Source organism: Engystomops pustulosus, chromosome 10, assembly GCF_040894005.1.
Source record: "Engystomops pustulosus chromosome 10, aEngPut4.maternal, whole genome shotgun sequence".
NCBI lineage: Eukaryota > Metazoa > Chordata > Amphibia > Anura > Leptodactylidae > Engystomops > Engystomops pustulosus.
Genome location: NC_092420.1, coordinates 94,773,564 through 94,791,279, shown reverse-complemented (window position 1 = coordinate 94,791,279; position 17,716 = coordinate 94,773,564). Strand labels below are relative to the sequence as shown.

The following is a 17,716-nucleotide window of genomic DNA, read 5'->3' as shown; positions in this document are numbered from 1 at the left end:
AATATCAGGAGACTAGCGGTGTAATATCAGGAGACTAGCGGTGTAATATCAGGGGACTAGCGGTGTAATATCAGGGGACTAGCGGTGTAATATCAGGGGACTAGCGGTGTAATATCAGGGGGCTAGCGGTGTAATATCAGGGGGCTAGCGGTGTAATATCAGGGGACTAGCGGTGTAATATCAGGAGGCTAGCGGTGTAATATCAGGAGACTAGCGGTGTAATATCAGGAGACTAGCGGTGTAATATCAGGGGACTAGCGGTGTAATATCAGGGGACTAGCGGTGTAATATCAGGGGACTAGCGGTGTAATATCAGGAGGCTAGCGGTGTAATATCAGGAGACTAGCGGTGTAATATCAGGAGACTAGCGGTGTAATATCAGGGGGCTAGCGGTGTAATATCAGGGGGCTAGCGGTGTAATATCAGGGGGCTAGCGGTGTAATATCAGGGGGCTAGCGGTGTAATATCAGGGGACTAGCGGTGTAATATCAGGGGGCTAGCGGTGTAATATCAGGGGACTAGCGGTGTAATATCAGGAGACTAGCGGTGTAATATCAGGGGACTAGCGGTGTAATATCAGGAGACTAGCGGTGTAATATCAGGAGACTAGCGGTGTAATATCAGGGGGCTAGCGGTGTAATATCAGGGGACTAGCGGTGTAATATCAGGGGGCTAGCGGTGTAATATCAGGGGGCTAGCGGTGTAATATCAGGGGGCTAGCGGTGTAATATCAGGGGACTAGCGGTGTAATATCAGGGGGCTAGCGGTGTAATATAAGGGGGCTAGCGGTGTAATATCAGGGGGCTAGCGGTGTAATATCAGGGGACTAGCGGTGTAATATCAGGGGACTAGCGGTGTAATATCAGGGGACTAGCGGTGTAATATCAGGAGACTAGCGGTGTAATATCAGGGGGCTAGCGGTGTAATATCAGGGGACTAGTGATTGCAATAAATAGACTAAAAACCTGTAAGGATGTTAAGAATGGGGCTTGTGGCCTCCAGGTCAGAGGTTAGGGGTCATGTAGCTGCATGTACCAGTCTATAAAACTCTGGGTAAAATATTCTCCTCAGTTCTCCTCACAAAGCTATTGTGTGATTTCTTCTATAATCATTTCCTCTTTGGCGCCTAAGTTTTGAAATGCAGACAACTTTAGAATTGTTTGTTTTAGAGTGAAAAAAGTTTCAAACCAAACACAGAACACAATGTAACATCATCCCCTCTGTTCTAGTATCTGTTCGAGAGGCCGTACAGCCGCACCCTGGAGGCAGAGGCTGATAAAGTGGGACTACAGCTCGCTGCAAAGGTAACCAACACCATAGGGGGCAGTATTATAGTAGTTATATTCTTGTACATAAGGGGCAGTATTATAGTAGTTATATTCTTGTACATAGGGGGCAGTATTATAGTAGTTATATTCCTGTACATAGGGGGCAGTATTATAGTAGTTATATTCCTGTACATAGGGGGCAGTATTATAGTAGTTATATTCCTGTACATAGGGGGCAGTATTATAGTAGTTATATTCCTGTACATAGGGGACAGTATTATAGTAGTTATATTCTTGTACATAGGGGACAGTATTATAGTAGTTATATTCTTGTACATAGGGGGCAGTATTATAGTAGTTATATTCTTGTACATAGGGGGCAGTATTATAGTAGTTATATTCCTGTACATAGGGGGCAGTATTATAGTAGTTATATTCCTGTACATAGGGGGCAATATTATAGTAGTTATATTCTTGTACATAGGGGGCAGTATTATAGTAGTAATATTCTTGTACATAGGGGGCAGTATTATAGTAGTTATATTCTTGTACATAGGGGGCAGTATTATAGTAGTTATATTCTTGTACATAGGGGGCAGTATTATAGTAGTTATATTCCTGTACATAGGGGCAGTATTATAGTAGTTATATTCTTGTACATAGGAGGCAGTATTATAGTAGTTATATTCCTGTACATAGGGGGAAGTATTATAGTAGTTATATTCTTGTACATAGGGGGCAGTATTATAGTAGTTATATTCTTGTACATAGGGGGCAGTATTATAGTAGTTATATTCTTGTACATAGGGGGCAGTATTATAGTAGTAATATTCTTGTACATAGGGGGCAGTATTATAGTAGTTATATTCTTGTACATAGGGGGCAGTATTATAGTAGTTATATTCTTGTACATAGGGGGCAGTATTATAGTAGTTATATTCTTGTACATAGGAGGCAGTATTATAGTAGTTATATTCCTGTACATAGGGGGAAGTATTATAGTAGTTATATTCCTGTACATAGGGGGCAGTATTATAGTAGTTATATTCCTGTACATAGGGAGCAGTATTATAGTAGTTATATTCCTGTACATAGGGGACAGTATTATAGTAGTTATATTCCTGTACATAGGGGACAGTATTATAGTAGTTATATTCTTGTACATAGGGGGCAGTATTATAGTAGTTATATTCTTGTACATAGGGAGCAGTATTATAGTAGTTATATTCTTGTACATAGGGGGCAGTATTATAGTAGTTATATTCTTGTACATAGGGGGCAGTATTATAGTAGTTATATTCTTGTACATAGGGGGCAGTATTATAGTAGTTATATTCTTGTACATAGGGGGCAGTATTATAGTAGTTATATTCCTGTACATAGGGGGCAGTATTATAGTAGTTATATTCTTGTACATAGGGGGCAGTATTATAGTAGTTATATTCCTGTACATAGGGGGCAGTATTATAGTAGTTATATTCTTGTACATAGGGGCAGTATTATAGTAGTTATATTCTTGTACATAGGGGGCAGTATTATAGTAGTTATATTCTTGTACATAGGGGGCAGTATTATAGTAGTTATATTCTTGTACATAGGGGGCAGTATTATAGTAGTTATATTCTTGTACATAGGGGGCAGTATTATAGTAGTTATATTCTTGTACATAGGGGGCAGTATTATAGTAGTTATATTCTTGTACATAGGGGGCAGTATTATAGTAGTTATATTCTTGTACATAGGGGGCAGTATTATAGTAGTTATATTCCTGTACATAGGGGGCAGTATTATAGTAGTTATATTCCTGTACATAGGGGGCAGTATTATAGTAGTTATATTCTTGTACATAGGGGGCAGTATTATAGTAGTTATATTCCTGTACATAGGGGGCAGTATTATAGTAGTTATATTCTTGTACATAGGGGGCAGTATTATAGTAGTTATATTCCTGTACATAGGGGGCAGTATTATAGTAGTTATATTCTTGTACATAGGGGCAGTATTATAGTAGTTATATTCTTGTACATAGGGGGCAGTATTATAGTAGTTATATTCTTGTACATAGGGGGCAGTATTATAGTAGTTATATTCTTGTACATAGGGGGCAGTATTATAGTAGTTATATTCTTGTACATAGGGGGCAGTATTATAGTAGTTATATTCTTGTACATAGGGGGCAGTATTATAGTAGTTATATTCTTGTACATAGGGGGCAGTATTATAGTAGTTATATTCTTGTACATAGGGGGCAGTATTATAGTAGTTATATTCCTGTACATAGGGGGCAGTATTATGTGGGGCACACATCAGATAGGCTGTTGTGTGGTTGTTCTCCTGTACACGGTGACGGGCAGCTCCTGGATGATAATTTGTTGGCTCGTGTGTCTGGGATGATGATGTATACAGTGTTGCGGAGTATCCTCCTTTGTCTGGAGCTTGTACAGATGCAAATATCTCCTCAGCTTTGAATAACAGATTTCGTTCCCCGGAGCCTCCTCCCAGTGTTATCGTCTCGTGCTCTTCATGCTTGGATGTCGGCTTCGAAAATGTCAAGCCGTGAGGTGTCTGTGTACAGGTCTCACATTTTGCTTTAATGTAATCGCTGCCACTAGATACAATTGTTTCATGGAGACGCGGGGAACAGTCATTGGACCGCACAGAATTTGGGGATTTCTTAATTTCTGCACCTTTGGCGCCATCTAGTGGCTGATACTTGAATGATAACTTAGCAAAACTGTTCCTCTTATATGCGCAAATGTCTGTTGTCTTGATTTGTTACAGTGTATCAGTGCAGAGATTCGTATGTATTAGACAGATGGGCTCACAGATGTATGTTCTGTTGTGTTTGTCTTTGCTGCAGTTTTTGCATTTTTTTCATAGTCGTTACAATTTTCAGCCACATCTGGATTTCCTATATGTTGTCCTGCTGGTGCCAGATCTTTTATCATAACATGTCCTGCTTTCATTCTTTGAGGTTGTAATGGTAGTCACACTGCTGTGCTCTGGGCTCTCTGCGAGCAGTGTTGGGTATTGTCTCTGGAGTAATCAGACCTTTGTGTATGTTTGTAGCAGCAGGACTGTGATATGTGGATTTATTTTCTGTCTCTTTGCCCCGGCCTCCTCTCTCTTTGCCCCGGCCTCCTCTCTCTTTGCCCCGGCCTCCTCTCTCTTTGCCCCGGCCTCCTCTCTCTTTGCCCCGGCCTCCTCTCTCTTTGCCCCGGCCTCCTCTCTCTTTGCCCCGGCCTCCTCTCTCTTTGCCCCGGCCTCCTCTCTCTTTGCCCCGGCCTCCTCTCTCTTTGCCCCGGCCTCCTCTCTCTTTGCCCCGGCCTCCTCTCTCTTTGCCCCGGCCTCCTCTCTCTTTGCCCCGGCCTCCTCTCTCTTTGCCCCGGCCCCGGCCTCCTCTCTCTTTGCCCCGGCCCCGGCCTCCTCTCTCTTTGCCCCGGCCCCGGCCTCCTCTCTCTTTGCCCCGGCCCCGGCCTCCTCTCTCTTTGCCCCGGCCCCGGCCTCCTCTCTCTTTGCCCCGGCCCCGGCCTCCTCTCTCTTTGCCCCGGCCCCGGCCTCCTCTCTCTTTGCCCCGGCCCCGGCCTCCTCTCTCTTTGCCCCGGCCCCGGCCTCCTCTCTCTTTGCCCCGGCCCCGGCCTCCTCTCTCTTTGCCCCGGCCCCGGCCTCCTCTCTCTTTGCCCCGGCCCCGGCCTCCTCTCTCTTTGCCCCGGCCCCGGCCTCCTCTCTCTTTGCCCCGGCCCCGGCCTCCTCTCTCTTTGCCCCGGCCCCGGCCTCCTCTCTCTTTGCCCCGGCCTCCTCTCTCTTTGCCCCGGCCGCCTCTCTCTTTGCCCCGGCCGCCTCTCTCTTTGCCCCGGCCGCCTCTCTCTTTGCCCTGACCCCGGCCTCCTCTCTCATATGGTCCTGGCCGTCTCTCTGTCCTGGGCGTCTCTCACATAACCCTGACTGTCTCTGGACGCTCTCTTCCCGGATTCCCGCTGCCTAGTGATTCTCAGTCCCCGTGTTCCTGCGCAGTCTTGCGCGGCCTCTACCCGTGACCTACTTCACTCAATCACTCAGAAAATCAATCCCAGAAGTCGTCTCTTTTTATCCCTCTTCCTTCCGCAGACTCGGAGCGGTAATTAACTTTTTTGGCATTTCTCTTCTTTCCAGTGAAATTTTGCTCTTTTTTTCATGAATTTGGTCCGCAGGGTAAATGTATTGGACATAAATGACAGGAATATATCACTCTTGTATTTCCCGTCCTGGAATTCTCTTCATGAATCAGGAGGCACAGGATGAGCAGTAACGTTCTTACACTTCTCTTCTGTGATCGCCTCCCGGGCTTTGGACACGTCCCTTTAAATCTTGGTAATGTCCTGATAGCGGGTTTATTCATCACGCCGGAGTATGATGCGGGTCTCTTTTTACGTGACAATGTATCAGTGTGATGTTCGTGTCTGTCGCAGTCAATCATGGCAGCCGCCACCGCGCGGTGGTGGTGGTTTCGGGAACTGTCGTCCCATCGCCTTCCGCTCGTCAAGGACGTGTAAAGGTCGCACTATGACAGCCACCGCTCCGCACCTCATCATTACTCACTGACACAATCATCTTGCTGCTTTATGAAAACCGGAGCAGAAAATAAAGTCCTTTGCTGTGACTCTTTATGTTCTGTACTGGTCACGTGATGATCTATGCATATATTTTCCATGGAAATCGGGGGGATGGGGTTATCACCCAGCTTTCCCAGTGTACTGAAATGTAAAGGTACGAGGGGAAAATCACCAAAATTTAAAGGGAACCTGTCACCAGGTTTTACTTCACTTAACTACTAGGTAGAGGATGAAATATCCCTGTAAAGAATCTCCCCCAGAGTATGGAAAATATGACTCTTCTCACTTCATTTTCACATGAGATGAGTCAAGTTTTGTGGTTGCAGGGGGAGTGTCACTTCAGACGCATCTTTCTTCTGTTCTGTAGCACCTAGAAACGGACTGCTGGTGTCCTGTTAAATATTTGTGAACTACAGAACAGGAAATAAAGGCACTTAAAACAGTTGGATATGCAAGCTGCAGATAAAAATACCGTACTTTCTATTTTTAACAGCCTTCATGTCCAGTTCTGTAGCTTACATAACTATACGCCTGGTGGGATCTGAAAGATGAGATTCTTATCTTTAATAAGACTTCAGCAGCATGTTTCTAGGTGCTATAGAACACAAGATAGTGACACTACCCTTGCGGCCTCTAAACTTGACTCATCTCATTTGAAAATGAGGCGAGAAGAGTCCTATTTTTTCCCGGAGGGAATTTTTTTCATAGGTAAATGGAGATAATTTCACATAAATAGGGAATTCTAGAAAGAACATTTCATCCCCTACCAGAGGGGGTAGTAGTTTAGTGGGGTAAAACCTGGTGACAGGTTCCCTTTAAAGGCGTATGGTATGGGAATTTGCAGACAGCCTTTGCGTATGTTGTTAGTAGCAGCAGGACTGTCATATATGGATTTATATTCCAGGATTGTAGCTTCACCAAGTGCACTGGGGGCGTGTCCTCACACTGCTGTGCTATCTGTGTTGTGCAGCTCCACAGCTTCTCCCCCACTGCTTTTGGTAAAACATCTGCTAGGTTTCATTATTCACTGTGAGCAGAGGGAGGGCTGTAGAGCAGTACGATGTTGATAATAAAGAGTGAGGACATCCCTCCCCCAGTGTTGGAGAAGCTAAAATCCTAGAAAATTAATGTATATATCACAGTCCTGCTGCTACTAACAACATACATAAAGCGCCGATTACACATCTCTCCAGGGACAATACATAATACTGGCTGCAGAGAGCACAGAGCACAGCAGTGTGAGGTCTGAATACACATCTCTCCAGAGACAATACATAACACTGGCTGCACAGAGCACAGAGCACAGCAGTGTGAGGTCTGATTACACATCTCTCCAGGGACAATACATAACACTAGCTACAGAGAGTACAGAGCACAGCAGTGTGAGGTCTGATTACACATCACTCCAGGGACAATACATAATACTGGCTGCAGAGAGCACAGAGCACAGCAGTGTGAGTACATCCCTCTGTGCACTTGGAGAAGCTACAATTTTAGAGAATCCATGTCACAGCCCTGCAGCAACTAACAACAAATGCAGAGGTCCGATTACACATCTCTTGAAGTACAATACCGATCACAGACAGGCCAGTTCAGAGCACAGCAGTGTTAGGACACACCCCCGGTGCACTTGTAGAAGCTACAATCCTGAAATATCAATCCATATATCACAGTACTGCTGCTACTAAGAACATATACAGAGGGCTGATTACACATCTCTCCAGGGACAATACATAACACTGGCTGTACTCCGTATGGTCACCCCTGTTGTCTTTTGCTGAAACGTAAAGTAACAGACCCTCAGCTGTAAATAGTATTTGTGTTGTACAGGTAAGTTAGAATGTTTCAGTTTCTTAGTCTGGATACAATGTGACATTGATGTTTTGTCCCCTCCCCCAGGCCTGCGCTGATGTGAGATCCAGCTCCGTCTTCTGGAAACAGATGGAATTGGTGGAGACCCTGGGGGGGATTCCCCGCATCCCCGAATGGCTCTCCACCCATCCGTCACATGAGAACCGAGCCGAACAGCTGGACAGATTCATCCCTAAGGTAGGTGTCACTGCGTGGAGGACGTGGTAGGCGTTCGGGGCGTGGAGGACGTGGTAGGCGTTCTGGGCGTGGAGGACGTGGTAGGCGTTCGGGGCGTGGAGGACGTGGTATTTGGCCAAGATGCCTCCGCTGTGAACCCTCTTTACACTTTATGCTGTTGATACTTGGGGTACAGCACCGCCTGACGCTAATAACTCGAAAAACTGTACATTCTGTAATTCATTTAAAAAACCCAGTTATTTCTGTTAGTTCCTTCTCCTCCGGCGTTCGCCTTCCTGCAGAATATCTGCGGCATCTCCTGATTTCTCACACACTGTGACGCTGCCAATGCAGTGTCCCTGGAGCTTCCAGCAGCTCTCCACAGCCACCACAGGAGGCGCCGCTCCCCGTCCTGATGACATCTCCTACCTGCAGCTCCTGCACATCACACACAGGAGGCGCCGCTCCCCGTCCTGATGACATCTCCTACCTGCAGCTCCTCCACATCACACATAGGAGGCGCCACTCCCCGTCCTGATGACATCTCCTACCTGCAGCTCCTCCACATCACACATAGGAGGCGCCACTCCCCGTCCTGATGACATCTCCTACCTGCAGCTCCTGCACATCACACACAGGAGGCGCCCCTCCCCGTCCTGATGACATCTCCTACCTGCAGCTCCTGCACATCACACACAGGAGGCGCTGCTCCCCGTCCTGATGACATCTCCTACCTGCAGCTCCTGCACATCACACACAGGAGGCGCCGCTCCCCGTCCTGATGACATCTCCTACCTGCAGCTCCTCCACATCACACACAGGAGGCGCCGCTCCCCGTCCTTATGACATCTCCTACCTGCAGCTCCTCCACATCACACACAGGAGGCGCCGCTCCCCGTCCTGATGACATCTCCTACCTGCAGCTCCTCCACATCACACACAGGAGGCGCCGCTCCCCGTCCTGATGACCTCGCCTACCTGCAGCTCCTCCACATCACACACAGGAGGCGCCGCTCCCCGTCCTGATGACATCTCCTACCTGCAGCTCCTCCACATCACACACAGGAGGCGCCGCTCCCCGTCCTGATGACATCTCCTACCTGCAGCTCCTGCACATCACACACAGGAGGCGCCGCTCCCCGTCCTGATGACATCTCCTACCTGCAGCTCCTGCACATCACACACAGGAGGCGCTGCTCCCCGTCCTGATGACATCTCCTACCTGCAGCTCCTGCACATCACACACAGGAGGCGCCGCTCCCCGTCCTGATGACATCTCCTACCTGCAGCTCCTCCACATCACACACAGGAGGCGCCGCTCCCCGTCCTGATGACCTCTCCTACCTGCAGCTCCTCCACATCACACACAGGAGGCGCCGCTCCCCGTCCTGATGACCTCTCCTACCTGCAGCTCCTCCACATCACACACAGGAGGCGCCGCTCCCCGTCCTGATGACCTCTCCTACCTGCAGCTCCTCCACATCACACACAGGAGGCGCCGCTCCCCGTCCTGATGACATCTCCTACCTGCAGCTCCTGCACATCACACACAGGAGGCGCCGCTCCCCGTCCTGATGACATCTCCTACCTGCAGCTCCTCCACATCACACACAGGAGGCGCCGCTCCCCGTCCTGATGACATCTCCTACCTGCAGCTCCTCCACATCACACACAGGAGGCGCCGCTCCCCGTCCTGATGACATCTCCTACCTGCAGCTCCTCCACATCACACACAGGAGGCGCCGCTCCCCGTCCTGATGACATCTCCTACCTGCAGCTCCTCCACATCACACACAGGAGGCGCCGCTCCCCGTCCTGATGACCTCTCCTACCTGCAGCTCCTCCACATCACACACAGGAGGCGCCGCTCCCCGTCCTGATGACCTCTCCTACCTGCAGCTCCTCCACAGCCACCACAGGAGGCGCCGCTCCCCGTCCTGATGACCTCTCCTACCTGCAGCTCCTCCACATCACACACAGGAGGCGCCGCTCCCCGTCCTGATGACATCTCCTACCTGCAGCTCCTGCACATCACACACAGGAGGCGCCGCTCCCCGTCCTGATGACATCTCCTACCTGCAGCTCCTCCACATCACACACAGGAGGCGCTGCTCCCCGTCCTGATGACATCTCCTACCTGCAGCTCCTCCACATCACACACAGGAGGCGCCGCTCCCCGTCCTGATGACATCTCCTACCTGCAGCTCCTCCACATCACACACAGGAGGCGCCGCTCCCCGTCCTGATGACATCTCCTACCTGCAGCTCCTCCACATCACACACAGGAGGCGCCGCTCCCCGTCCTGATGACATCTCCTACCTGCAGCTCCTCCACATCACACATAGGAGGCGCCGCTCCCCGTCCTGATGACATCTCCTACCTGCAGCTCCTCCACATCACACACAGGAGGCGCTGCTCCCCGTCCTGATGACATCTCCTACCTGCAGCTCCTCCACATCACACACAGGAGGCGCCGTTCTCCGTCCTGATGACATCTCCTACCTGCAGCTCCTCCACATCACACACAGGAGGCGCCGCTCCCCGTCCTGATGACATCTCCTACCTGCAGCTCCTCCACATCACACACAGGAGGCGCCGCTCCCCGTCCTGATGACATCTCCTACCTGCAGCTCCTCCACATCACACACAGGAGGCGCCGTTCTCCGTCCTGATGACATCTCCTACCTGCAGCTCCTCCACATCACACACAGGAGGCGCTGCTCCCCGTCCTGATGACCTCTCCTACCTGCAGCTCCTGCACATCACACACAGGAGGCGCCGCTCCCCGTCCTGATGACATCTCCTACCTGCAGCTCCTCCACATCACACACAGGAGGCGCCGCTCCCCGTCCTGATGACATCTCCTACCTGCAGCTCCTCCACATCACACACAGGAGGCGCCGCTCCCCGTCCTGATGATATCTCCTACCTGCAGCTCCTCCACATCACACACAGGAGGCGCCGCTCCCCGTCCTGATGACATCTCCTACCTGCAGCTCCTCCACATCACACACAGGAGGCGCCGCTCCCCGTCCTGATGACATCTCCTACCTGCAGCTCCTGCACATCACACACAGGAGGCGCCGCTCCCCGTCCTGATGACCTCGCCTACCTGCAGCTCCTCCACATCACACACAGGAGGCGCCTCTCCCCGTCCTGATGACATCTCCTACCTGCAGCTCCTGCACATCACACACAGGAAGCGCCGCTCTTCGTCCTGATGACATCTCCTACCTGCAGCTCCTCCACATCACACACAGGAGGCGCCGCTCCCCGTCCTGATGACATCTCCTACCTGCAGCTCCTCCACATCACACACAGGAGGCGCCGCTCCCCGTCCTGATGACATCTCTTACCTGCAGCTCCTCCGCATCACACACAGGAGGCGCCGCTCCCCGTCCTGATGACATCTCCTACCTGCAGCTCCTCCACATCACACACAGGAGGCGCCGCTCCCCGTCCTGATGACATCTCCTACCTGCAGCTCCTCCACATCACACACAGGAGGCGCCCCTCCCCGTCCTGATGACATCTCTTACCTGCAGCTCCTGCACATCACACACAGGAGGCGCCATTCCCCGTCCTGATGACATCTCCTACCTGCAGCTCCTCCACATCACACACAGGAGGCGCCGCTCCCCGTCCTGATGACATCTCTTACCTGCAGCTCCTCCACATCACACACAGGAGGCGCCGCTCCCCGTCCTGATGATATCTCCTACCTGCACCTCCTCCGCATCACACACAGGAGGCGCCGCTCCCCGTCCTGATAACATCTCCTACCTGCAGCTCCTCCACATGCTGTATGCGTGTATATACAATATGAATGTGGGCCTATCCGCCACTTTCAGGGCTCATCTTAGGGTGCACTTAGACTATAGAGGAAAGTAATTCAGTACATAAAGCCCAACCACTGAGGCACGCTGCGGCCTTTATGCTAAATTTGACTCTCCTAGCCCTGGCACTCGCTTATCCTCGCTGCCATCACTTATACCTTTCTTATTAAATTATAATAAGGAGGCAAATAGGCACTTGTCTACAGAAATCCCCAAATAATTTAGAAACTCCAAATTACTGATTTCACAGTTAGTGACACAATAACTTAAAACTGTTATTCCTAATTCTGTCTCTTTGTAAACTTAAGTTCTTTAAGGCTACAAGCAGAGACTTATTAAATTTTAAATATTTAATACATTTATGTGCAGTGCAAACATAAACAGGGCCAGCACTGGGCATACCTGGGAAAGTGCCGGGGCCTAGAGCTGCTGGGGGCGGGGGGGGGGCCACGTGAGGTCACTGTGAAGGGAGTCACTGAGGCTCTGTCACCCAGGGGCCTACTGAAACCTGGAGCCAACCCTAGACATAAAAAATATACAGTTGTCAGAAAATAGGAATTACAAAGAACATACACACAATACAAACTGCTATAAAATAAAAAGGACATAGACGACTTATCCAGCGGGGAGGTTTGGTAGAAGAATTTTTCGGCTGCTTGTCCAATTGAAATGGTGTTTACAGAGATTGACAAAGGGGGTTTCTGGTGCTGGACAATTTTAACCCACTGGGTTTTTGCTCCCATCCCCTGACTGTAATGTCCCTACGCGGAGGATGTTCACCGGCTCCCACTATCCTCAGTGACTTACCTTCTTATCAAACTCCATAACTCTTCGTAGGAGCATCACATAATTGCACAATTGTCCCCCACATCAACTGGGCACCTCCTTACCTTTCACCCCATATAAAAGTGGCCTTAATTGGCAAAGTCTCTGTAAGCAGAGCTTTTACTTCCTGACCCTGGTCAAAAGCCTCTCACTCAGACAAACCAGTTCCCTGCACTGCACTGATGAGATGCAACCACATGGAAACAGCGCTGACTACAGGGGGGAATCTGTTCCTTCTGGAATAGATATACTATATACCTCATTAGGCTTCCTGAAAGTCATGCTTGATGTTAAGGGGGCTGCCATAGCATGAAGCTAAAAGGGACACGGTGTTCCTTATCCCATCCTGGAACACTTATTTGAATGTATGACTACAGGTATGTGTGTATATAAATGTGTGTAAAGTGTATACATGTGCCCGTGTGTGTACAAATATGTATATATGTTTTTAACATAGGGCAGCACAGTGGCTCAATGGTTAGCACTACAGCTTTGCAGTGCTGGAGTCCTAGGTTTAAGTCCCATCCATTTGCAAACAGTTTGTATGTTCTCTCCGTGTTTGCGTGGGTTTCCTCTGGGTCCTCCGGTTTCCTCCCACACTCCAAAACATACTGTTAGGTTGATTAGATTGTGAGCCCCATGGGGGCCAGGAACAGATTTGGCAAACTCTGTGCAGCGCTGCGTAATCTGTGTGCGCTATTATTAATTAAGTTGACGCTCCCCATCCTGATGACTTCTCCTGTCAGCAGACCCGCACCAGTCTGATGTGCACAGGAGATACCCCTTTAAACCAGTACAGTGAAACTGCAGCTTTGGATGTGACTGGAGTGTTTTTTTTTATTTTTTGTTTCATTTACTTTTCAACGTCTCTGCTTGCTGTCAGTGGATTTTTCTTTTCTGGCTCATCCCTCTGGTCCCAGCACTGCCCCCCTCCCCCCCCCCAGCTTGCTCGCAGTGAGTGTGACCGCAGACGTTGCGCTCCCTCCATAAAGGCTGAGCTGAGTAATGTCTGTGAATATGGATATAATTGGACTTACATGTGGATCCGCTTCAATTGATCTGACTAAGTCCATACACTTGTGATGTAGGCACATGGTAATCGCTTGCTTTGCAGATGGCAGTGGTAATCTCTGCGCCGGCACACTGTCACGCTTCTTCCACTCTGCTACACTAAATATGCAGGAACGTTCATGCTTCAGTTACGTTGAGAGGTTCAGAGTTAGAAATTTCAATACCGGTTATTATATGATTCATCCTTAATGGAGGCAAATCATTGCTGCCTGACAATGTCTTTAGTCAGCTGCATAGTACTGCATGGCAGCTCTGAGACCCCACCCCCTTTTAGAGGCCCCTCCCCTATGTCCAACTCCCGATGATGAGATCTTCTATTCTTCTTGCTACAATCTGCCAGGCAAAACATGTAATAGCTGATACATGGTACAGGGTCAGGAGGATCTGGGATATCTGCAGTGTAATAATATCACATGTTATGAATGCTACATGGTACTGGGTCAGGAGGAATCAGGATATCTGTAGTGTAATAATATCACATGTTATGGATGATACATGGTACAGGGTCAGGAGGGGCCGAGATGTCTGCAGTGTAATATTATCACATGTTATGGATGATACATGGTACAGGGTCAGGAGGAGCTGGGATGTCTGCAGTGTAATAATATCACATATTATGGATGATACATGGTACAGGGTCAGGATGGGCTGGGGTGTCTGCAGTGTAATAATATCACATGTTATGGATGATACATGGTACAGGGTCAGGAGGAGCTGGGATGTCTGCAGTGTAATAATATCACATGTTATGGATGATACATGGTACAGGGTCAGGAGGGGCTGGGGTGTCTGCAGTGTAATAATATCACATGTTATGGATGATACATGGTACAGGGTCAGGAGGGGCCGGGATGTCTGCAGTGTAATAATATCACATGTTATACATGATACATGGTACAGGGTCAGGAGGGGCCGGGATGTCTGCAGTGTAATAATATCACATGTTATGGATGATACATGGTACAGGGTCAGGAGGAGCGGGGATGTCTGCAGTGTAATAATATCACATGTTATGGATGATACATGGTACAGGGTCAGGAGGGGCTGAGATGTCTGCAGTGTAATAATATCACATGTTATGGATGATACATGGTACAGGGTCAGGAGGGGCTGAGATGTCTGCAGTGTAATAATATCACATGTTATGGATGATACATGGTACAGGGTCAGGAGGGCCCGGGATGTCTGCAGTGTAATAATATCACATGTTATGGATGATACATGGTACAGGGTCAGGAGGGGCCGGGATGTCTGCAGTGTAATAATATCACATGTTATGGATGATACATGGTACAGGGTCAGGAGGGGCCGGGATGTCTGCAGTGTAATAATATCACATGTTATGGCTGATACATGGTACAGGGTCAGGAGGGGCCGGGATGTCTGCAGTGTAATAATATCACATGTTATGGATTATACATGGTACAGGGTCAGGAGGGGCTGAGATGTCTGCAGTGTAATAATGTCACATGTTATGTCTGATACATGGTACAGGGTCAGGAGGAGCGGGGATGTCTGCAGTGTAATAATATCACATGTTATGGATAATACATGGTACAGGGTCAGGAGGGGCCGGGATGTCTGCAGTGTAATAATATCACATGTTATGGATGATACATGGTACAGGGTCAGGAGGGGCTGGGATGTCTGCAGTGTAATAATATCACATGTAATGGATGATACATGGTACAGGGTCAGGAGGGGCGGGATGTCTGCAGTGTAATAATATCACATGTAATGGATGATACATGGTACAGGGTCAGGAGGGGCCGAGATGTCACATGTTAGGGGATAATATTCTTTGGGTTAGACATTTATCCAAGGATTTTTTATGATATCAGACTGGGCTCGGGGTGGGGGGATTATGTAGATGTTAAGGTGATCCGTTTCAGCGCCCCCTCCCGTGGTCTTATGGTCGTGGTCACCTCTGGCTGTGGGATCTCCGTCACACCCTGATATTATAAGGCTCCGTCCTCCTTAGTGGGATTTCTGGAGAAGGCTCCTGCATCTTTAATGTCCTCTTCGCATTAATTAAACATGGAGCCGTCTCTTGGCAACTAGCGAGCTCCGAAAATAGTTTGTGAAGGGATTTGATAATTGGCGCCGTACCTTGTAGCTCACTGTCCGAATTTAAGCATTTTGTAGTGTCCCCACACATTTTATCTGGATCCAGAGTCCATTTTTAAGCACTTAATAGAGAAAGAAAAACTGTTACAGAGGAACGAAGTCTTCAGCTGTGTTTACACTCGGGATAACGCTCTATTCTGATATTTAGTTACAATGTATCAATCTGCATTCCAGGGTGTGTCCTTCACACAGGATCATCTATACTGGATACAATTGTAACAGACTCTCAGCTGTGAGGTGGATGCTCCAAACTCAGGACAAATTGCACCCTGATCCAGACACAGGGACCGTCAGAACTGTCATAGGGACTCAGTATCCAGATACAAATGTATCTATATGGCACCTTATACAGGTAAAGGGTCCATACAGAGGCGCAGTGTAAAAGTAGACATCCACTAATCTTCCTACACATGGATCGTGAGAACTGTCATAGGGACGTGGTATCTAAATCCCTTTATATGTGTGTAGTGGACAATGTATAAGAAAGAATAGACGTCCAGTAACTCGCAATCCACAGGTGCCACGGAGGAATAGTCAGAACTGTTATAGGGACTCAGTATCCAGATACAAATGTATCTATATGGCACATTATACAAGTAAAGGGTCCATATAGAGGCGAGAAGTAAAAGTAGACCTCCACTAATCTTCCTACACATGGATCGTCAGAACTGTCCAGTAACTCACAATCCACAGGTGCCACTGAACTGTCATAGGGGAGCAGAATCCAAATTGTTGGGGATCCATATAGGATACAATAGCAAGACATCTTATAGGAATAATCTACGAGCGCCACTTATCTCCCTACACAGGGATAGTCAGACTTGTCATAGGGGCACAGTATCCAAATCAATATATATGTGTATAGTGTATAAGAATAGACATCCAATAACTCACCAGTTCTATCCCCACACATGACATATCAGTGTTGTCATAGGGACGTAGTATCCACAATAATATTATAATAATAATTCTTTATTTATATGGCGCATACAGATTCCGCAGCGCTGCACAAAGCCTGACAAATCAGTCCATGTCCCCATGGGGCTCACAATCTAAACAACCTCCCAGTATGTTTTTGGAGTGTGGGAGGAAACCGGAGGACCCGGAGGAAACCCACACAAACACGGAGAGAACATACAAACTCTTTGCATATGTTGACCTGGATGGGATTCGAAACCAGGACCCCAGCGCTGCAAGGCTGAAGTGCAACCCACTCAGTCACCGTGCCGCCCTATAGAGTATAAATACAAGATAATGTATGAGAATAGACATGGAGGATATCACAATCTACGGTCGCCACTTATCTCCATACACAAGGATCGTCAGAGTATTCATAGAGTTTAATGTATACGTATAGACAATGTATAAGAATAGACATCCAGTACCTCCCCACACAGGGATCGTCAGAGTTGTCATAGGGGCGCAGTGTCCAGGCTCAGTGTAATGGGAATGAGCCTCTTCCCGGGAGATGTGACTGGTTTATTCGGAGTAATGTGGCGTGTCCGATTTAGTTGAAATATTTCGGTAGCCCCCACCCCTCCCCCCACCCTCTGGAGGGCACTTGGTGGTAAATTACATGTTAAGGAAGACCCCGCAGCCCCCAGGACGGCACATTGCGGATATTACATTTATGTCTGGTCACATATTGTATATTATCCTGATTGGCCGCTCCGTGTTTATTAATCGCCATTAATATCTGGCGTCCAGGTGACCGATCCTGGATGTGTGCGCCACCGCTCGCCCGCCCGCTGCATCCAAGCGACGCCACATTGAAGGACGTTCTGTGTTTTCCTTGAACCCGGATGATTTCGCAGATCATTTCTCCTTGAAAATCTCCCATAGCTGAGACAGAAGGCAAAAAGAAATTCACATTCAGCCTCTGCAGCTTTGGGCATGACTACATGCAGATTGCAGTGTGTATAGAGCAGCAGCTCCCATTTCTGGGAGGAAGAATACATTTTTTAATTT

General features: G+C 48.5%; 1 protein-coding gene across 2 annotated transcripts in view; it reads left to right on the top strand.

The window, feature by feature from the left end:
• Positions 1–17,716, top strand: part of OMA1 (OMA1 zinc metallopeptidase) — a 40,134-nt gene that overhangs the window by 19,108 nt on the left and 3,310 nt on the right. For both annotated transcript variants that reach the window (XM_072128897.1, XM_072128896.1), the window contains exons 7-8: positions 1,230–1,304; positions 7,760–7,909. In XM_072128897.1, coding sequence (XP_071984998.1) covers positions 1,230–1,304; positions 7,760–7,909 — 225 coding nt within the window. The remainder of the gene's footprint in view (positions 1–1,229; positions 1,305–7,759; positions 7,910–17,716) is intronic.